This window comes from Vulpes vulpes, chromosome X (genome assembly GCF_048418805.1).
Source record: "Vulpes vulpes isolate BD-2025 chromosome X, VulVul3, whole genome shotgun sequence".
Classification (NCBI taxonomy): domain Eukaryota; kingdom Metazoa; phylum Chordata; class Mammalia; order Carnivora; family Canidae; genus Vulpes; species Vulpes vulpes.
This window is the reverse complement of record NC_132796.1, coordinates 17510818-17530219: the sequence shown is the minus strand read 5'-3', so window position 1 is coordinate 17530219 and position 19402 is coordinate 17510818. Positions and strand designations below refer to the sequence as shown.

Below are 19402 nucleotides of genomic sequence, written 5' to 3'. Positions count from 1 at the left end.
ACAGACCTAAGGATGAGTTCCAGAAATTTGTAATAAATGGAAGTCACATTTTCCTTTGCATATTTTTATTCTGTCATTATGGCAATTTTCTTGAGGTAAAAAGCTTTAGGGATGTACTTTCTAGATGCATTTCTCCTCGCAATGATTATGGTCTCTGAGTGCCATTGCAACTTACTTTTTTGAGCTAAATCTTCCCTGCTTTTTTCTTTTAGGCAAATATCAACATCCCAATGGGAGCCTTTCGGCCGGGAGCTGGGCAACCTCCCAGAAGAAAAGAGTGTACTCCGGAAACGGAGGAGGTGAGGAGAATTTAGCTGGCAGAGCTCAGCCCTCTCTTTCCCCTCCAGCCTCCGGATGAGAGCGGGGCAGAGGCAAGGCAAGGCTTGGCTCTCCAGGACAAGGGAGGCGTGAATGAATGTGGGTCAAGGAGTCACCACCCAGTAGATCCATTTCTTTGACTTTTAGCCATGAAACACACTGCTCCTCACTGCCCCTCAGCTCTTTAAGTGCCTGGCACAGTTACTTGAAGATGCTGAGTTTAACATGTAGTTTGTTGATTGAGGAAGTGTGTGCGCGTGTGTGTGCTGGGGGAATAGCCTCTCACATGCTCCTGGTCTGACAACAGTCACTAGCTCAGTAAGGTTTCACTCAGGGCTTATACTGAACCTACTAGAATGTCTTTAGTACAGCTTCTGATGAGTGACAAACCCCTGTGGGAGCTCAGGTAATAAGCACGTTAAATTACTTGTGGATTCAAACAAAAAGCCCCAATCTCTGGGTATTTCCTTTGAAAAGAGGTCTTTGCAAAGGAGTCCATCAATTTCTGTCTTTTTTTCCTCCCGCTGATTCTTTACCTCTCCTCCAAATTCGGATGCCTGCTCGGCTGAAATGGAGGCTAAAATGAGTAAGTGCATTAAATCGAGGAACCCCTCCATCCCGCCCCAAAGTCTGCATTTCTTCACCAGCTGTGCCTTTTCTGATGAAACCTGGAAGGTCTGATACTGAAAAAAAAAATTCAGGTTTCAGACCATGTCATTCACATAAGACAAGGAAAATGGAATTAAACAAGGCCACAGGGCATAGCTAACTGTATTTCATCTTTTTAAAAAGGCTTTTTTTTTTTTTTAACTTTTGTAGGTGACCTCTTTGGTATTTGCCCTCAAAGAACACCTATCACCATTTCAAAGCTTCTTAATAGAACTTTGGTTGTCCCTCATCTAACCTCTTCTTCCTGTAAATAATTCCTGACATGGTCCTAAGTTAGTAGTTCCAGCCTCCTATCAATAGAAAGATAAGTTTTCAAAGAAGAAGTTGGAGTATTTGAGTGACACCACCAAGGTCTGGAATTTCCACCACTAAGTCACCTTTGATGAATAAAAATTTTGAACATACAAGTTGAAACGACCCAGCACTACCCTGCATTTCTGGTACATAATTTCAAACTCTGACGCTGCTGACTTGGCTATCTAGTTCACTCCTGATTATGAGCCCTCCCTCTGGGATTTTGGTCAAGCATTTCTGAGTCTGTGTCTGCCAAATAGGATTCACTCTTGTCCTCAGAGCTTTGCTGAGAGGACTCAGCGATATAATGGAAATGGCACAGCCTAGCAAGCGTTCAGTAAATGATTGGCCATCAATTGATCTAATTATCTAATTTTCATGAAGGACTCCCAGGCCTATTATCTGGCGTATTGTAAGAAATAGGCATGGGGAGGTTGAAGAAAGGGCAGTGAAATTCTTCCCACACCTCTGTAATTAGGTTTTCTTCCCATGCTTCCTTAAGCTGGGTCTGTCACTCCCATGCCAGTCGGTCAGAAGGTAGCTTGACCCGGTTTTCTCACTAAACTGACGGATGTAACAGTTGTTTTGGAGGGTTGCATCTCATCTTCCCTCTGCGGTAAAGATGACCCTCAGTTCTCCACTGTACAACTGGTGCTTTCCTCCTCACAAGTGTCCCAGTCAGAGGGTTGGGAAAGCACTTTGCTCTCACACTTGTCTGATGGTTCCAGCACATTCTAAAATAGACAAGAACTGATATAGCCTGTTTGTGAACACCTACTTTCTGATAAGCCACAGGTACAGATGGCTAATCAATATTCTGCACAGGATGAAGGGAGTGAGGTATCCACAGAGATCCAGAGACCCCAGGAGTGTTTCTTGAAGTGAGCTGTATGTTTCTCATGGGGCTCCATGGGCTGGGAGGGTGGTATTCTGTTTCTGTAAGAGCAGAAATGAGCTCTCTCGGGGCTTGTGGGGTCTTAGGTAGGGTTAGGATCTAATGACTCAAAGTCTGGCCCGGACCTTGGAGTGAGTTTCTCATGGAAACAACATTGCATGGGGAACAGTTAGGCAGCTTGGCTTGGCTACAAGGGGCATTAAGTAGGATTTTGTGGGTTTGTCCCCTTTTGTCCTGTAGTTTGGAGGGAAAAATGGAATCTGAAATAAAAATAACTTCTACAGCCACACTTCCAAAAAATTTTCTAGTTCGCAAACCTGGAATTGCTTACATACTTAGCTTTGGGATTTGTTGCCTAGCCTTGCATTAAGATAATCACTGTATAAAATGGAGATTATAACACAGCATCCCTGAACACAATAGGCCACCTCGATCACAGCCAGTAGCTCCCCCATCTCAGTCCTGACGCCATCTCCTATGTGAAGAGGATGTACCCCAGCAGGAAGCCAGGATCAGCCTTTGGCTGTCTGACAAGGCCTGTGAGCACTGGCTGGGTCTTCAGCCCACCTATGGTCTCTGTGAGCCCTTTACTCTGCTCACAGAGCTGGAGCGCACCCTCCGTCTGCTCGGCCCAGCCAGTGTTGGCATGTGCCCGACATAGAGGCCTTACAGCCAAATCCTTACAAGCAGGGCCCATCTTTTGGATAATACATGGCAGCTGCTTGCCTCGAGTGATTTGAAGGGTATTGACAAGCCTCCATTCTGCCTCTCAAATCTCTTTTTTTGACCGTAATTCCATCATTATTAAACCAGAAAATAGCATGTTGGGCCGTTCTGTTAATTATTTCCCTCTCCACCTTGTGCCCTTACAAGATGCAAACACACTGCTTAATTCCGGTCTCACTACTTCCTAGCTGTGAGGCCGTGGGCAATTTTCTTACTCTTTCCCTCCCTGCCCTGGGCCTCAGTTTCCTCAACTATACAACAGGGACAATAGCAGATTTATTGCATTGATGTGAGGATTCAATGAGTTAGCCTTTGTAACTTAGAACAGCTAGCAGTGTGGTTGCTCTTAGTACTAAGTCCTCAGTGTCTGAGCACAGACGAGCACGGCAGACTCCATCACCGCACAGAGGGGAGGTTAGGGGAGATCTCAATAGGGTGTCTGGTAGTAAAGGGGGAGATGGAAGCAAGATAGCCAGAAAATGGTTCACCATTTCGCCACATTTTACAAATACTTTGTCACTGCCCCCAGGGGAATGTTTCCCTTGACAACAGCCATTCCCAAAACTGGTAAAGTGCTCCGGCTGATAAGCCCTCTCTCTCGAGCTCTCTTTATCTCAACCAAAGAAAGTCTTCCATGTCCCTTCTCAGTTCAAATATCTATGTACAAAAGGAAAAAAAAAAGTATTATGCATTAGCCAAATGGAGCCATCTGGAGCCCTGCCAACTCATGCCTTTATTTATTATAAGAATTATAATAAACTTATAGAAGAAATAGGATCTGATTCCCATTTTTTAAAATAGGAGAGAAGTTTCAGTTAAGAATATGCACCACCATTAACCCCTTCTTGAGTCAATGTCATGTCTACTTATTGAATATATCCATTTATAATTTCCATCATATGTGACCATGCCAAATCAAGTGCTAAAAGTCTTACCTTATAAAAAAAAAGCCCAGTACATTGAGGTTTTAATAATTTGGAAGTGACTAATATTAAATATTATCATCCTCTATCTGTGTATGTTCACATAGTAAATCTTTGCATATAGACACATAACTACACACAGCGGCTTTATGTGTTAAATGTGCCAATATAGCACATTTTGATATTACCAACACAGTGAATGTGATGTACCCAGGAACTTAACAGAAGGAATTAGAGACATTTTTCTTGTTCATGCTTCTTTATTAAGATCTACCCACCTAACAACCATGGGAACATTCATAAGTGAGGAAACATTCTTCATTTCAGTGCTACACATATTTAAAAAAAACCAATTTATAGCCTTGTTTAAAACCTCTTTCCAAAAGCCTAGCAAAGAACACTTTTGAATACCTGGTGCTCCAAGTGGATGTTTAATAGTTTTAATTATTGCTTCTAAATCTGCATTTATAAATGATAAATGTGTATCCTTGATAAAAGGAAGCCAATCCTATGGCTCTGTACGTTGGCTTGAGGAAACATTATTTTCCAGATATTTACAACAGGTACAGTCTACACTGAATCACTTTATCATTTTGTGTGGGTGACACATTAGCTCTTTCATCAGTGCTGTGCCAACATTCAAAGAAAATGACTACAGGAGAAACCATTAGTCCTTAGAAGAACAGCACGTTAATATTTTATATTTCTACTCACCCCTCAAACAGGCAATTCTATAAAGGACATGACTACCAAATAATTGGTTAGAGGTTGGGACTCTTGAACAGTTTCTTCCCTTTCCCTGTAGGTTCGAGACATTTTGAGAACTAGATGTAGGAGCCAGATGGAGGCAAAGCCCAGCATTAGCTTGAATACCCAGGTCACAGGGCTGCCTGGTTAGGCTGGCAACAAGTATGGGCATAGGGCTTGAACCACAGGCAAAGGTGTGGTTTCTTACTCCTTTTCCCTGAAACTGTATTGGTTTACTCAGTTGTTGGCCAAACAGATGAAGCCCTGCCAGTCCCACATCTTGACTGTGTTAGTTTGGGTCCTCCAAGAAGCCCACAGAACGATGGGCTTGGATATACAAGATATTTATTGGCGAAACCACTTGTAAGGAAGAATGGGAGGGTGGTTGGATGTGATGTGGGTGAAGAAGAGTGGGACAGCGGATGGGGGCGAAACCTCTTAGACCTCACTGCCGTTCTAAGGAAAATTCTCGAGCTGAAGTTCCTTCCCAAGAGTCTCTTGTCTCCCGGGAACAGGCTGGCCTCAGGATCCTGTGACACTCAGTCATTGGGCACGAGCAGAGCAGCCGTGGGAAGTGTGATCTCAGTGTGGTGATGGGTGGCTTGTAGGGCGAAGCAGCTGGGGCCAGTCATCTAATTACCCTGCCGGGAGAAAACTGATCGGAGAGGCGTGCTCCTGTGGCTGCCACGGTGATCAAATGTTCCTCCAACATCTCTCTTCTAGGGCCAGAGAATAAGCTCCCCACCTCTACCATAGGAACAATGAGCTCATAAGCAACTTTTTTCTATAGTAATGACTTGGGGGTTGTAGGAGCCACATACAGCCACTGATCTCATTGTTACAGTCACTGTTAATATGTATGTTTGGCGTATGTACACAGGCGTATATTTGCCATTATGGTACGTTCTTGGGATTAATCAGCTAAACAATAATGGGCAAGTGTGCACATCTGTACCAGGCATTAGAGGAGCCACAAAAAAAAACCATATAGGATGTGGTCTCGCCCTAAAGCTGCAACAATATAAAAACATTAAATAATAGGAAATTTCAAATAGCTCCTAAAGCTGGGAGGGAGAACTGGGCCTCCTCTGTGACTCCACCTCATCCCACCCACATTCAAGAAGGTTTTGCTTATATAAATACTAGTTTGTTTATGCTTCCCAGAGATGTTATTGGAACAAAGGCTGGCAGCTACTGCACCCCAAAGAAAAATATTTTTAAGCTTCTGGACTAAGTCATTGTTAGAGCCAACTGTGTACTAACATTCTACAAATCTCTGCTGTGCAGGCATATTAGGATCCTAAGATACGAAATTAAATTCGCTCTCGTAAGGTGCTTCTCCTGGAAACACAAATCCTAACTAGTCATAATGTTTGTTGGTTTTCAGGCATTGAATAGTACTCCTGTGTTTTCTAAGTCACATGGAGATGACTTGTTTTCTTCTTCCAACTTTATTTCATATTCGTCTACAAACTTCAGATCTTCTGGAAGCTCCGAGGGTGTCTCAACAGCGCAGGAACAAGTGACAGAGAGCCCAAATGCCTTTTTTTTTTCAGAGAGCCCATCCCTTCTTTCTTTTCTTTCTCTTCAGGGTGCTCCTCCCACCTCGGATGAGGAGAAGAAGCCAATGCCAGGAGCGAAGAAACTTCCAGGACCTGCGGTCAACCTATCAGAGATCCAGAACATTAAAAGCGAACTGAAGTACGTCCCCAAAGCTGAGCAGTAGTTGGAAGAAAGAAGGTGAGTGAAAAATTATTTCCTTCCACTTAAAAAGACTGCTATAAAATGGGTTACGGAAGCCTTCCCCAGAGGGAGTCTGGAATTCCAGAAGCATTCATTAAGCTCCAGGGCCTTCAGTTTAGACCAGTTTTTCTGATGCAAAGATTTTCTGGTAAAGCCGAGCTTTGGGGCCTGTCATATTTCATAACCAGCTGGAGAGCCATAGAGGATGTTTGTCTGCCAACCCCTTTCTGGTCACCTTCTTTGCTGGGGGAGGGCAGGGTTGGGAGTGGGCCCTGGGGAGCTTTTCATCTTGGGGTCCCTCATTCCACGCCTCAGTTTCCCCACCCAGATGCCACGAAGAGTGATGAACTTAGTCTTGAGGAGAGGCTCATGGGAGCAAGGTGTTGAGGAGGTCTGGAAGTGTAAAGAGGGTAGGGATCAGTTCAGGCCTTGACAGGAATAACCCAGATGTGTGCAGAGCAGACCAAGGGGCCCCAGTGATGACTCAGAATGTGCACGAGGGAAGAGCAGGCTCAAAACTGTACCTGCCACCCTCCCAAGGAGGCAGTGCAGGCAGGGCCTGTGACCGTATTTTTATTGTTAATGCATCTGTTCAATCATGACCCTCTGGTGAGGGCTCAGCCCTGCCCCGCGTCTGCAGACCTGACAGGTGCGGACTGGTTTGCGAATTTTGCCAGCAGGGGGCGTGTGGAATCGGCCTGTCCTCTCTTTCCAGCTCTCTCCTGGGAACCTGAGAGCAAATCTACTTTATCCAACATTACTGAATCCCACCATGCACAGTTTATTCCGTTTCTTAAGCAGAAGTTTAAGTTCAGAAGAGAGGAACCTACATTGGTAACACAAAACAGGTCTTCATCTGGCTGACTGCCCATTCATTCGTTTGTTCATCAACTCACTCATTTCTTCAATATTTGCTGAGCATCCCCTATGTGCTGAGCAGTAGAGACGTGTGTTAATCATATACCATGTGCCAGATACTGCATGAAGAGCATCACATCCATCGCTTCTGATACCCACTTATTGCTCCCATTCTTGAGATGAATCTTACAGAAAGACTGGTTTTCCCTGTCTGTCATGCATCCTCAAGAGGGCATGTGACTTCAAAGTTAGTGCTGTCACTTACGTGTTATTCTACTTCACCCCTTCCTCGCACCGTACCTTACAGAGGTATCACACGCTCCCTATGGGTGTCAGGGTGACCTCTGGCCATGTAGGTCAAGGCGACCTCTGGCCATGTAGGTCAAGGCAAGCACAGCACTGGAGCCCTGCCGAGCCTTCTCCTGTAGACATAACGAAGAATAGAACATTCTCTGAGATAATCCCAAGTGTAATGGCAATGTTACTCGTGTCACGCTTATGCCGGCTTACTAGAACATTTCCAAGTTAGCTCTACGGAAGAGATTTCTTTATGGTACAGAGAAAGAGGAGCTGTTTTGAGTTAAAATAACACAACACAGTATCTAGTGTTTTCAGCACAGTTACATAAAAGAACAAAGGAGTAAGAATAAAATACAGTGGATTCTATGACTCTAGAATGAATCCCAGGAACCTGGCCAGGGCCCAAGTGACGCAAGCAGGAACTGACCTGAGGTGCGGTGACAAACACTTATTATTTATGACAGAATGAAACAAGTTGATGATGAGCATCATTACACTCTGCCCTGCTTATATAGCCAAGCTGAGATGAAATACTGCAATATGCTTGGGATGAAGCTGCAGAACTTTCTTGTGAGAAACCCCGGGGAAGGGAACTAAACGTTGTGTAATATTTATTATCATCACCCAACCAAGGCCAGTTAGACACATGAATCTTTAATGTAAACTTTAAAGGACTTTGCTCTTATGAAATCCATGTCGACCTAAATTTAACCCTGGTTACGGTTTCAGCAGAACTTGGTTTTGAAGATTCAAAGGAATGCTGTTTTAAAATGAGCTCAGAGAGGATCTTGAAGTGTTATCTGGCAGTGAGTGTGCAGCCTTGGATCTATGGTTACAGCAATGGGGAACAATATCAACTCAATAAAATACCGAAAAGTTACCCGATAGCCAGGACAAGATTTTTCTTACTTCATTTTCTCAGAGAAGACTATAATGATTCTTTTTCCCTGAACAAATTCTAATAATGCAAAACCACTCAGAGAGGCCTATTTTTCCTTATTCTTACAGGAATGTGAAAACCTAACGTTGTCACGGTAATTGATCTGAATTCCAAATGAGTACAGTCATTGTTTTAAGCCAAGGAATGACCTTTATTTCTTGTAGCAGAGGTAGTAGGCTGGTTTGCTTTTGATGTACTAATTCTTCTCCCACAATTATGTCAGATTTTGAGACTTCCATGGTCATGGTTTGTGGTCACAGAGGGAGAGCCTTTTTTAACATTGATTCATTCAGTGGACTCATAAGGCATAAATATCCTGGACCAGCCACCATTTAGCCTCTTACTGGTTGGCCTGATTTCCTCCTTCTGGGCTACCTCTTTGTCTTTGCTGCTTGATCAGGAATCTCCTGTGTCTACAGTCAGAAGCTACCATTGGCTTGTTTCTTTATAGCTATAGCAGATTCCACCTCAGACTTCATAGATAGGGATCTGGAGAACCCAAAGGACTACTCAGGGCTGGTGTCCAGCAAGCTGGGTGTCCTTTTCTGTTCCCTCTCTATCCTCAGATCAGACCACAGGTGCCCAGTTAAAGAGCCTCTAGCTCTGTACCGTGGCATTTTCTTCATTATGTGCTAAGATATATAGATGTCAAACTTGGTCTCCACTCTAGGGATACTTTGATCTTGGTGGAAAGATAAAATACTTCAAAAGGCAACTCAAGAATTAGACAGCAGCTCAGTGATTCAAGATATCCAATGACTGTTTATGATCCTCTAAGTAGGCAGGAAAGAGAACTGATGTTATGATTTATGAGAGGGGTAACTTGTGATGATTTTGTGTCAGGGACAGTTTGAAGGAGGTAGTGGGAATGGATGGTTTAATAGAGGCCCAGAATTAGCCTCTGGAAATATGGAATGTCCAGAACATCATTAATAGACAAGCCTAGTGAGATCAAACAGTTCCTCTAGGGCAACATCCTTAAACTTCTGGAGCGGAGCAAAACAAGATCGTACAACCAGCCCACACCATCTCTTCTCTTCTTCCAGTGGTAAAAAAAAAACTCAGTGTTTTTTTTTTTTTTTTTTATAAAGAACTCAGTGTTAACAAAGCATTGGGGAGGAACAAAATAAGTATCAAAGTGGTAGCAATACAGCAATCACAAGAAAAATGGTTAACAAAGGTAAACCCTAAGAATAAATCTACAATTATGTTAATGAGCACAAACAGCAGCAATTGAAAGTCCTGGGACCCATGAAGCACTAGAGAGAAACTGTTGTTCTGAAGTTGCAGGAATTCTTCCTCTCTGTGTTGGACATTACAGTATGGCCACATGTTGTGTGGCAGCCAGACTTCATGGTTACATACTAAACCAGGGCTTCAGAAAGATGCGAAATTTAATGATTCCTAATAATTCACTTAATAGCTTTTGGCTATGCATGGACTTAATCCCCATCTGCCATTAAGAACTGAAGAAAGCACTCGCATTTTTGCATTAGGAAGACTTTTGAGGTCAACCAGTGGGTATTGGACCATTCTCTGAGAAACACTGTGGTAGGGCATGGAGAGTGAGTTCAAATGATCCGCAATGCTTGTGTGGTCATACACAGCCCCTTGATCTCGAGCTGGCCTCTATCCCATACCCCACATCAGCCAACCAGCCTTGCTTCTGGATTTTGTGAATTTGACAAGAACCATCATAATGCCCTGATAGAGGAGGTATGCCTTCTTCCAGCACTCTGCCCCACCCCTAGCATCTTCTGTTTACGCCATCACAATATTTACCAAAGTGATGTATTGGTTTCCTTGTTTATACCTTCTTTATGATGCTAGGATATAGCTTCTTTTTTTTTTTCAGGATATAGCTTAAAGGCTGGTGGGGGGGCACCTGATATGTCATGAGCATATAAGGCATGTCTGTAGAATGTTACTGGTGCTGTGACCATAGCAAGTTTGGTGGTCCCTAAAAATGTGTTCTTGTAGACTCCCCAAGTCCTTGTATTCTAATGGGGATTACTATTTAAAAGCAAGACTAGCTTTTCTTGCCAGGTCTGAAAGTAACATTGAAATATGCGGTCTGAAAGCCGCATATGTAGGTATCAATTAAGTTTAAAATAATAAAGGGCATGGTTTCCAAAAATAGAGCTGCTAATATTGATTTGATTGGTTGGTTACTGATTTGAGACCTTGGAATTGCTTAATCAGTCAAGGTCTCAGAAATTTGACTTGAATTCACTGATTTTAACTTCATTATTCCTCTGGGAAACCAAAAATTTGGAGAAGATGTCACCTTTGGTTCACAGTCTTCAAAGGGAGAAAAACATGTAAAACCAGAAGAAAATAATTTACTTATCAAGAGTTATTTGGATTTATTTTTCAAAGACCATCTAGGTCCAGATAAGACATATTTACCAACCATTCATCCAGAGAGATGTCATTTCTGCTAGAAGAGAACATAAGGTGTTCATTACTCTTAAATGTTAACTACTATGCATCACCATTGTTCCTGCTGATTCAAGGGCTAATTTTGAGTGTTGGCAGGAGGGCAAATTGATGTACCCAGACATTTGATGAAAAGTGCATTTAGTACCTAACAACAGACCCCTGAAATACATGATTCAGAGACTTACAAAATTAAAGGAAGAAAGAGTTCAACAATAAGAACAGGATAATTTAATACCCCACTTTCAACAGTGGACAGAAGTAGACAGAAGATCAACAAGGAAACTTAGTCTTTTGGGGATGCTATATAGCAGTATACCTTGGACTGGGGGGCTTATAAATAATAGAAATTTATTTTTTCACAGCTCAGGAAACTGAGAAGTCTAAGATAGAGATGCCGACAGATTTGGGGTCTGATGAGGCCCTGCTTCCTGGTTTATTTTTTTTTAATAATAAATTTATTTTTTATTGGTGGTCAATTTGCCAAAATACAGAATATTTTCTCATCCCGTCAAGTGCCCACCTCAGTGCCTGCCACCCAGGCACCCCCACCCCCCGCCCACCTCCCCTTCCACCACCCCTAGTTCGTTTCCCAGAGTTAGGAGTCTGCTTCCTTATAGATGGCCATTATCTAACTGGATCCTCACATAGTGGAAGGGATAAGGGAGCTCTCTGGGGTCTCCTTTATAAGGGCATGAATCCCATTCAACAGGGCTCCCCTCTCATGACCTAGTCACCTCGCAAAGGCCCCACCTCCAAATGCCGTCACATTGGGATTACATTTCACCATATGAATTTGCATGGATACAAACATTCAATCTACAGCAGAAATAGAAGACTTGAATAACACTATCAACCAACTATACCTAAGAGACATTTATAAAACATTCCACCCAACAACAGAAGAAAACACATTCTTCTCAAGTGTACATGGCATATTGTCAGGACAAGCCACAGGTTAGGCCATAAAGCAAGTCCCAATAAGTTTAAATGGACTGAAATCATGCAAAGTATGTTCTTGGACCACAGAATGAAAGTAGAAATCAGTTATAGAAGAAAGTTTGGGAAATCCCCAAGTTGTGAAACTTAAATACCACACTCCTGAATAAACCAATGAGTGAAAGAAGAAATCACGAGGGAAATCAGAAAATACTTTAGACAAACAAAACCAAAAAGACAATATACCAAACTTGTGGGATGTGGTGAAAGCAGTGCTTAGAGGGAAATTTACGGTTCTAGACACCTACATTAAAGAAGAAAGGTCTCAAATCAGTAACCAACCAATCAAATCAATATTAGCAGCTCTATTTTTGGAAACCATGCCCTTTATTATTTTAAACTTAATTGATACCTACATATGCGGCAGATGATTAAATTGATGTGTAAATGGAAATATCTTTCCTTTCAAAAAGTAAGATGTAATATGCCTTAAAAATCAATTCGTATATACTATAACAAAACAGAAGGTGGGAAATAGAAAATAATCACCCATAAGATCACCATTTTAGCATTATACTCATTTTGATAGCTGCCCCTCCAGTATTTCCTCTACGTTTACATATAAGATACAATACGACAAAGTTGCTGATATGGGATTTGGGGTTATCAGGGCATGGAAGGTTTGGTCTCATTACCTTCTACCTTTGCAATTTTGAGCTCAGGGTCTCTATCCCCTCATTTCATAAAAAGCAGAAAGCGGTGTCTTCCTCATAGGGTAGCTGTGAAGGATCAGGGAGATGGAGAGATTTAAGAAAGTGTAGGTGGGCATGGCACCCAGGGCAGGGTAATTATGCAAAGATGGGAACTGGTTCTCCTTTTACTTTTTCTTTACATAGCGTCATTCACAGCACGCGTATGATTTCATATCTTGCTTTTTCCACACTACATTTTCTCAGAAGAATATTTTTTATGTTGCTTTGTGGCCTTCAGAGTTAAGATGATTTATTTCTCATAGTGCTTGGCTTATCATGATTTCATAACCTTTTCCCTTTTCCAGAAGACAAAGGACTGATTTATGGTTGCTACACAGAACTAAATTTAAAAAAAAGAAAAAAAAAACTTCTCTAAATATCTTCTTTGATTTGCTGGAAATTTCTGTCTTCAATTTAAAAATGTTCGCCACTTTGACTCAATTACAGAAGCTCTCTTCACTTTTTTTTGAAGGAAATGGCTTTATCCTGAGATGTTTCACTCTCTAGTGAAGCCATTTTTCCTTTGATTTGTGATGCTCTTTTTTTTTTTTTTTTGGTTCTCCACTTGGTTAGGATAAAGATGAGTTCTGCCGCAGTTCTGAACTCCATCAAGGTTTTATTCATTTGTTTTCCTGACCATCAAAGCTATTATTCTAGGCCCTGGTTACAAACTGTGTGGGTGCCAAGTGCTCTTGTGGGTGAACATAAGAAGCCTTTGAGTTGATTGTGGCAGTTGCTTTAAGAGCCTCTCCACAGCAAATACACAGAAGCTATCTGGATGGTTTCTCTTAAAACAGAGATCTGGAGGGCCTAGTGTGTGAACTAGTGGGGGAGAGCTGGAATCAGTGAGAGAGCATTCGGGGGGTAGACCTGAGACCAGAGAAGCACATCTGCTCCAGTCAGCTTGGTGGAAGGTGGAGGTGACTGAGGACCCAACTGTAGAACCCTGGACATGGGCACATAGATTTCCATGGGCTAAAGGACACTTATGACTGGCAGCACTTGCCATGCTTGCAACACACTGGAACTCAGTACGCCATCTCAGAAGTGTGGGGATTGGTACGGGGTGCCAGTGTCTGCAGACAGCTTGAGTTATCACACCTGGGAGGAGGTATGGGCTGCTACTGTCATCTAGTGCACAGACGCCAGAGATACTAGTAAATGTCCCCCAGTGCCCAGGACAGGCTCCTCCCTGCCAGCCCCAAGCAAAGAATTATCTAGTCCCAAATGTTAGTAGTGCTGAGAGTAAGTAATCCTGATTTTCCCAGTTTGAAGGTTTATGTCGGGACTGACTTGTTTGCCTTTCCAAACAATCAGTGTATTGTATTTTACAGAAATTAAAACATTAATAAAAAGAATAATAAATAATTGCCCAGTATTTATTATCTCTTTATAGTCACAGAGACTTAGGAATAAAAATAAAACCCTCTTGAATAGGATTCTTTTGTCAGCTGGTAAACGAAATATATTTATGGTAGATGGTATACATAGAATATTCCCCAGTAATAGTATTAGGCCTTAAACACAACTATTTTTTATAGGTTCTTTTTTCATCTTAAATGTATCAGAAAGCAGTAGGTCATCTTAGCGGCTCATCAAGTCTTTAAAATCTGAATGCTAAGCATTTGTAATCACCGGCACCAACGTCAACGTCATCCTTTTCGTTGCCCTCATTGGCGTGACCACGGAGTGTGTGCTCAGGGGATGCCCGATGCCACGGCTCGTGCTTCGCCTACGTTAGTTCATTCACTGCTTGTGCTGACTACCTGGAGTATACACGATGCTGCTCAGACACTTAAGGAAAAGAAGGCCAGGAGACTTTACGAACTTGACCAGGGGTACCCCGCTTGCAGGCCACAGAGAGGAGATGCAGATTGTCGTCTGTCATACTCCACAGCCTCTCCTTTTAATCACTGTCACCCACTGCATTCTCTGAACAACTTCTCTTAGTTGAATCTTCCAGGGTTTGCAAATATTTCACTGTGTCAGGTCAGAGTAAAACAAGCAAAGGCTAAGCTCTTCACAAAGAGGTGATCCTCTAACTCTGACTCATTGGTTTATTCATTCGTTCGTTTGCTCATTCATTCATTCGTGCATGAACTCATTCATTCATTAATTCATTCAACAAGCACTCATTAAGCAAGGAGCATGTGCCAAATGTGGAGGGTATCAGCGTTGTCGACTCGGATATGAATCGGTGTCTGCCTGGCTTCAGTTGAATGCACAGAACGCTGCATGGAAGCACAAGTAATTTGCTTTTTTTAAAGGTCTTGAAGAAGAGGAAGGGTTGATGTCCATAAATATCAGAGAGTGTGAAAGAGAGGAGGATTGAGAGAAAGGCAGAGGAAGGAAGGGAAGGAAGGAACGGAGAAAGGGATGGGACAGCAGCGACAGTGGCAGTGCTGGGGACCACGGGGGCCCGGCTCGCTGCTGACAAACGGCAGCAGAGGAATGCCAGGCCTCGGTGGAGGCCGCCTGCGCTCCGGGGGCGAGCGAGGGCTTGGCAGGCGTCGCTGTGTCATCACGAGGCAGCCGGCTCCTACCCGTGAAGGCTTTTCTCTCGTTCCCTCTCCCGCTGCGTGCAGCCCACACAGAAAACCGGGGAAGTGAATTCCAGGCTGTCTAATCAGGCTTGGCTGCGTCGTGACAACACTGCTCGTTTTAACTCCCTCCGCACGTTGTGGCATTTGAGAAGGGGAAGGAATCACGAGGAGCAAGTCAAGACTCGCTTGTGCTCCGGGGCCACCGCTCCCTGCCTGGGAGGCCGCGGCTCCACAGCCTCTGCTTTAGGGCTTTATGCAGACGGCCAGGTGGTGGCTGCTTTAATCCCAGGCGGGGCCGGTCAATTGGCTCCTCACTGAGGGAAATTTCTATCAAGCAGTCCACAGATTGGAGTCGCTTTGGTCCAGGCAGGTGGCAGAAAGACTGCTCAGAGCAATTCGTCCTGACTGCTGGAAAACCAGCAGAGCGCAAGCGAGTCCCACTGCCCCCAAGTCACCGGTGGCTCTTCCTCCCACCGCAGAAAACCTGCCCTGACACGCAGCAGGCACAGCCTAATCCTTAACAACTCGGACGCTATTGCACTGCCTAGCTCTCGCCTCGCCCCCCCCCCCCCCATTTTGGACACAGATGATAGGAATCACGGCTGCCCTTTAGTTGCAGAGGCAATGATTCATTCCTGAGAACTTACCAAACAGGTTTATTAAATTCTGAGTGCTCAAACATCCGTTTATTCAGACTCAATTGCTTTTCATCTTTTAATCATTTTGTACGTGAGCTACTTGGAATTTACTTTAGCTGAATTAACCTTTTTCTTCATAATGCAAGTTAACAGCTAGAACCGGATTTCAATGGGAATGAGTAAAGTATGGGAAAGACTCATTTAGTAAGTGAACATCTGCCAGGCCCCGCAGTGTTAGAGTAGGCGCCGAGGACGGTGCCCCTGTGGGAGCTCACGGTCCGGCCAGGGGAGGACGTGAGCGGGGGCATTAGCTTGTAAAGGTTGCAGCAGGAATGACGCAACAAGACACAGCCTTTGAATATAGGCGACGAAGATTCTAGAGAGGATGTTAGAAAACAAATATTCGAAAAGAAGGTTGATGAGCAAACACTTTAGAGGGGACTTGGGTATAGGTTCAGGCCCCGGCTTTGCTATTCCCTTGGTCTGTGATTTGGCATAATCGCTCTGTGTCTTTGTCTGAAAAATAAGGAAAAAATCCCTACCTCACAGGGGTGATTTTGCTCCTGACCCTAAGGGACATATTGCAATGTCTGGAGAAATTTTTGGTTGTCACCCCTCAGGGCAGATACCACTGGCACCTAGTAGGTTGAGGCCAGGGGTGCCACTGACTATCCCACAATGTGCAGGACAGCCCCCCACAAGAAATGTCAGTAATGATGAGATTGAGAAACACCGAATGCCACGGTGCGCATAAAGTCCTGAGCCCAGTGGTAGCTATTATTACTGATGACAGCGTGTTACCAGGGGAAGGAACCTAATCGAAGGCATTAGGCAGTGGATGTGCTAGAGTGGGCACAGCTGCACTCCACGTCCAGCTGTATCATGTAGTAACTCTGTGACCTTGTGCAAGTTGCTGGGCACTCTGAGCCACACATCTAAGTAGGAGTGAGGATACCAATCTTGAGACGGAGCCATAAAGACATGGAGTTGACTCCGATGGGGCATCTGGCATGAACCAGCATCCAGAGAGTGTTCATTCCCTTCATAGTCCCCACTTCTTGCCTACACCCTCTGTCTTCTACCCTCTTCTACCAAGGGCAGCGATTGGTTGGTTGGTTTTTAAATGAAATGCTCTCTAAAGAGTAGCTCTGCAGATTTTCCCAGGGAATATAAAAGAGCTCACTGAAAATGAAACTCTACTAATTGTCTGTGACTAACAGGAGCTCACCGAATCACCTGCAAGCCTCCGAGAAGCTCTCTTTCTCCGCCACCACCTACCTTGCGTCATCCAAGCCTGAGCCAGTTTGTGAGAGGATTCCTAAGCTGCGTGTGAGCTCCTTCTCCAGGAGGAGGCACTGCAGTCCCACTTTTCCAAACCCGCAGCAGCTCCAGTTTCCAAAGCCCTTGTCTCCACAGTAAAATTACAAACATTTCACTCAAGTGCTTTCATTTTGTTTTGGAAGCTTCAAGGGATTTCCACTCCTCCTCCTACCATTTTAAAGCAGCAAATATACCTGGTTTGTAATTTCAGACTTTTCCCTGAAGAAAATCAGTTTAAGAAATATTTGGGAGGCCAAGCTGCCTTCTGTTATCAAGGAAAAGTGAAACAATGCATTTGAGACACCATTTTACTGAGCATTTCGAATGGGCTTGATGGCCAAAAAGAGGTATCTCATCTTTTTAGTAACCTTTGGTGCACAGACTATGTTTTATCAGAGTCTGGTCTAGAAATGAAAACAAGATCCATATCAATATAAAGATCCAGAAAGTGCCCTAGGTGTCTTCTCTATGACGTCTTCTCCTGGCTCATGCCCTTTCACATCCAATTTATACCTGCTATTACTTCCTAGGAGTGTTTTCTGCCTCTTTCTGATGTTGCTTAACTTGATCATTAAGTAATGTCCACTTTGTAATAAGAGTGAAACAGGTAGGCAGGCATTAATAAACACATGTGCCCAACAACATGGCAGCTTAGCCACTGTGAATAAGCCACTTAAGAGGGCACCACGAGCCAGGCGATGAGGAAATAGAGGCTTATTTGGAGTTTTAAGTTTTACCGAAATCACATCTTTTAACGAGAGACTAATAGCAGCAATAACATTAACAAGCCCTTGTACTTGATTTTAAGACTTCCAAAGTACTTCTATGTTCGCTTTTGAGGCTCACAGCAGTTCCATGAGACAGGAAGGGCAATGAATTTGCAGTTCCTTCTTATGTGACTTCCAACTTCACACAGGGGAGAAGATTGTGGGATGTGTCATCTCCTTCCAGAGAAAGTTCATTTTAAGACTATTAATTAAGCCTAGTTAAGAGCATCTGGAAAAAACAAACAAACGGGTGCAATCTCTTTAAATTAGAGAAGTAGGATCGCCGCACAGTCTACAGCAGGTGCCAAAGAAGGGTTAGTTACAACCCGTGCCATGGGCCAGAACTGAACAGGTAATGGCTTGCTCTGCTTATACCCAGGAGGACTTTTCTCATTGAAAAGACACTTAGGATTAATCTATCCACTTCTATGAATAGATATAGCCCAAAGGAAATGTACTCTCTGAACTTTCTTTTTTCTTTCCAATTTAAGGTTGTTGGTTTATTTTAAAAAGGCGTGTTTTGCAGCTATTAATGTCCCACATCATACAGATAACCAGCTTTACCTCCCCCCAGCCCCACCCCATCCCCTCCAGTTGTCTTATATATATATATATATATATTTTTAATTGAAGTTCGATTTGCCAACATATAGTATAGCACTCAGTGCTCTCATCCTGTCAAGTGTCCCCTCAGTGCCCGTCACCCAGTCACCCCATCCCCCTGCCTGCCTCCCCTTCCACTACCCTTTGTTCGTTTCCCAGAGTTAGGAGTCTCTCATGTTTGGAAAACGAGTGGGAAAAATTAGAGAGGGTGACAAAATACGAACTTTTATTTCTATTTACGGTTTTCTTGCTGCCTAACCTTAAAAAATCATATTGTATCATTTTTATTTATTTAATTTTTAAAAGTAGGCTGTACAGTCAACGTGGGGCTTGAACTTATGACCCTGAGATCAAGAGCTGCATGATCTATTGACTGAGCCAGCCAGGTGCCTCATATTGTATCCTTTATATATGTATAAACATACAATACACACACACACACACACACACACACACAGGATCCCAGATTTGAAAATAAGGTTGAAATATCTTCATTTCAGAAAGACTAGGTGGCAAACAAATGCCCCCGGGGAAGACTTCACTTTGAAGAAACCCCCAAAATCATCTCCCTAAAGGTACACTCTCCTGGAAAGCTCTCCACTGTCACCAACAGCCAAGAAATGGCATCCTGGATTCCCTGTAGAATCATATATGAAGTTTACTGCTGGTTATCTGTCAGGGGAGAGAGAGCCTGGGAGTCTGAGCCAAATCCAATTCAATTATGGGCCAATTATAGACCTGCTTCCACTGCCAGGAACGGGCCACACCACCAACCCAGCTGGTTTCAGAGCCCCTGGCTGGCAGGGACTCCCTGTACATGAGTAGAAGAGCTGGTGGCTCAGATAAGACAAAATAGCTGAGATGGTGTTTGGAGAGCAGCACAGATGGCGAACGCCAGTATGCCTCCCCTGAACCTCCTAACCATCTCACTACCAATCTTTCACAATTGACTCCAGACTCCATTTTCCCTCCTGGGTGGCACCCCTTC

The 19402-nt window shown here is 43.6% G+C and overlaps 1 protein-coding gene across 1 annotated transcript in view; it reads left to right on the top strand.

The window, feature by feature from the left end:
• Positions 1 to 19402, top strand: part of SMPX (small muscle protein X-linked) — a 54056-nt gene that overhangs the window by 16018 nt on the left and 18636 nt on the right. The window contains exons 3-4 of the mRNA XM_025997410.2: positions 213 to 299; positions 6164 to 6312. Of these exons, the coding sequence (XP_025853195.1) occupies positions 213 to 299; positions 6164 to 6298 (222 nt within the window). The 3' untranslated portion in view covers positions 6299 to 6312. The remainder of the gene's footprint in view (positions 1 to 212; positions 300 to 6163; positions 6313 to 19402) is intronic.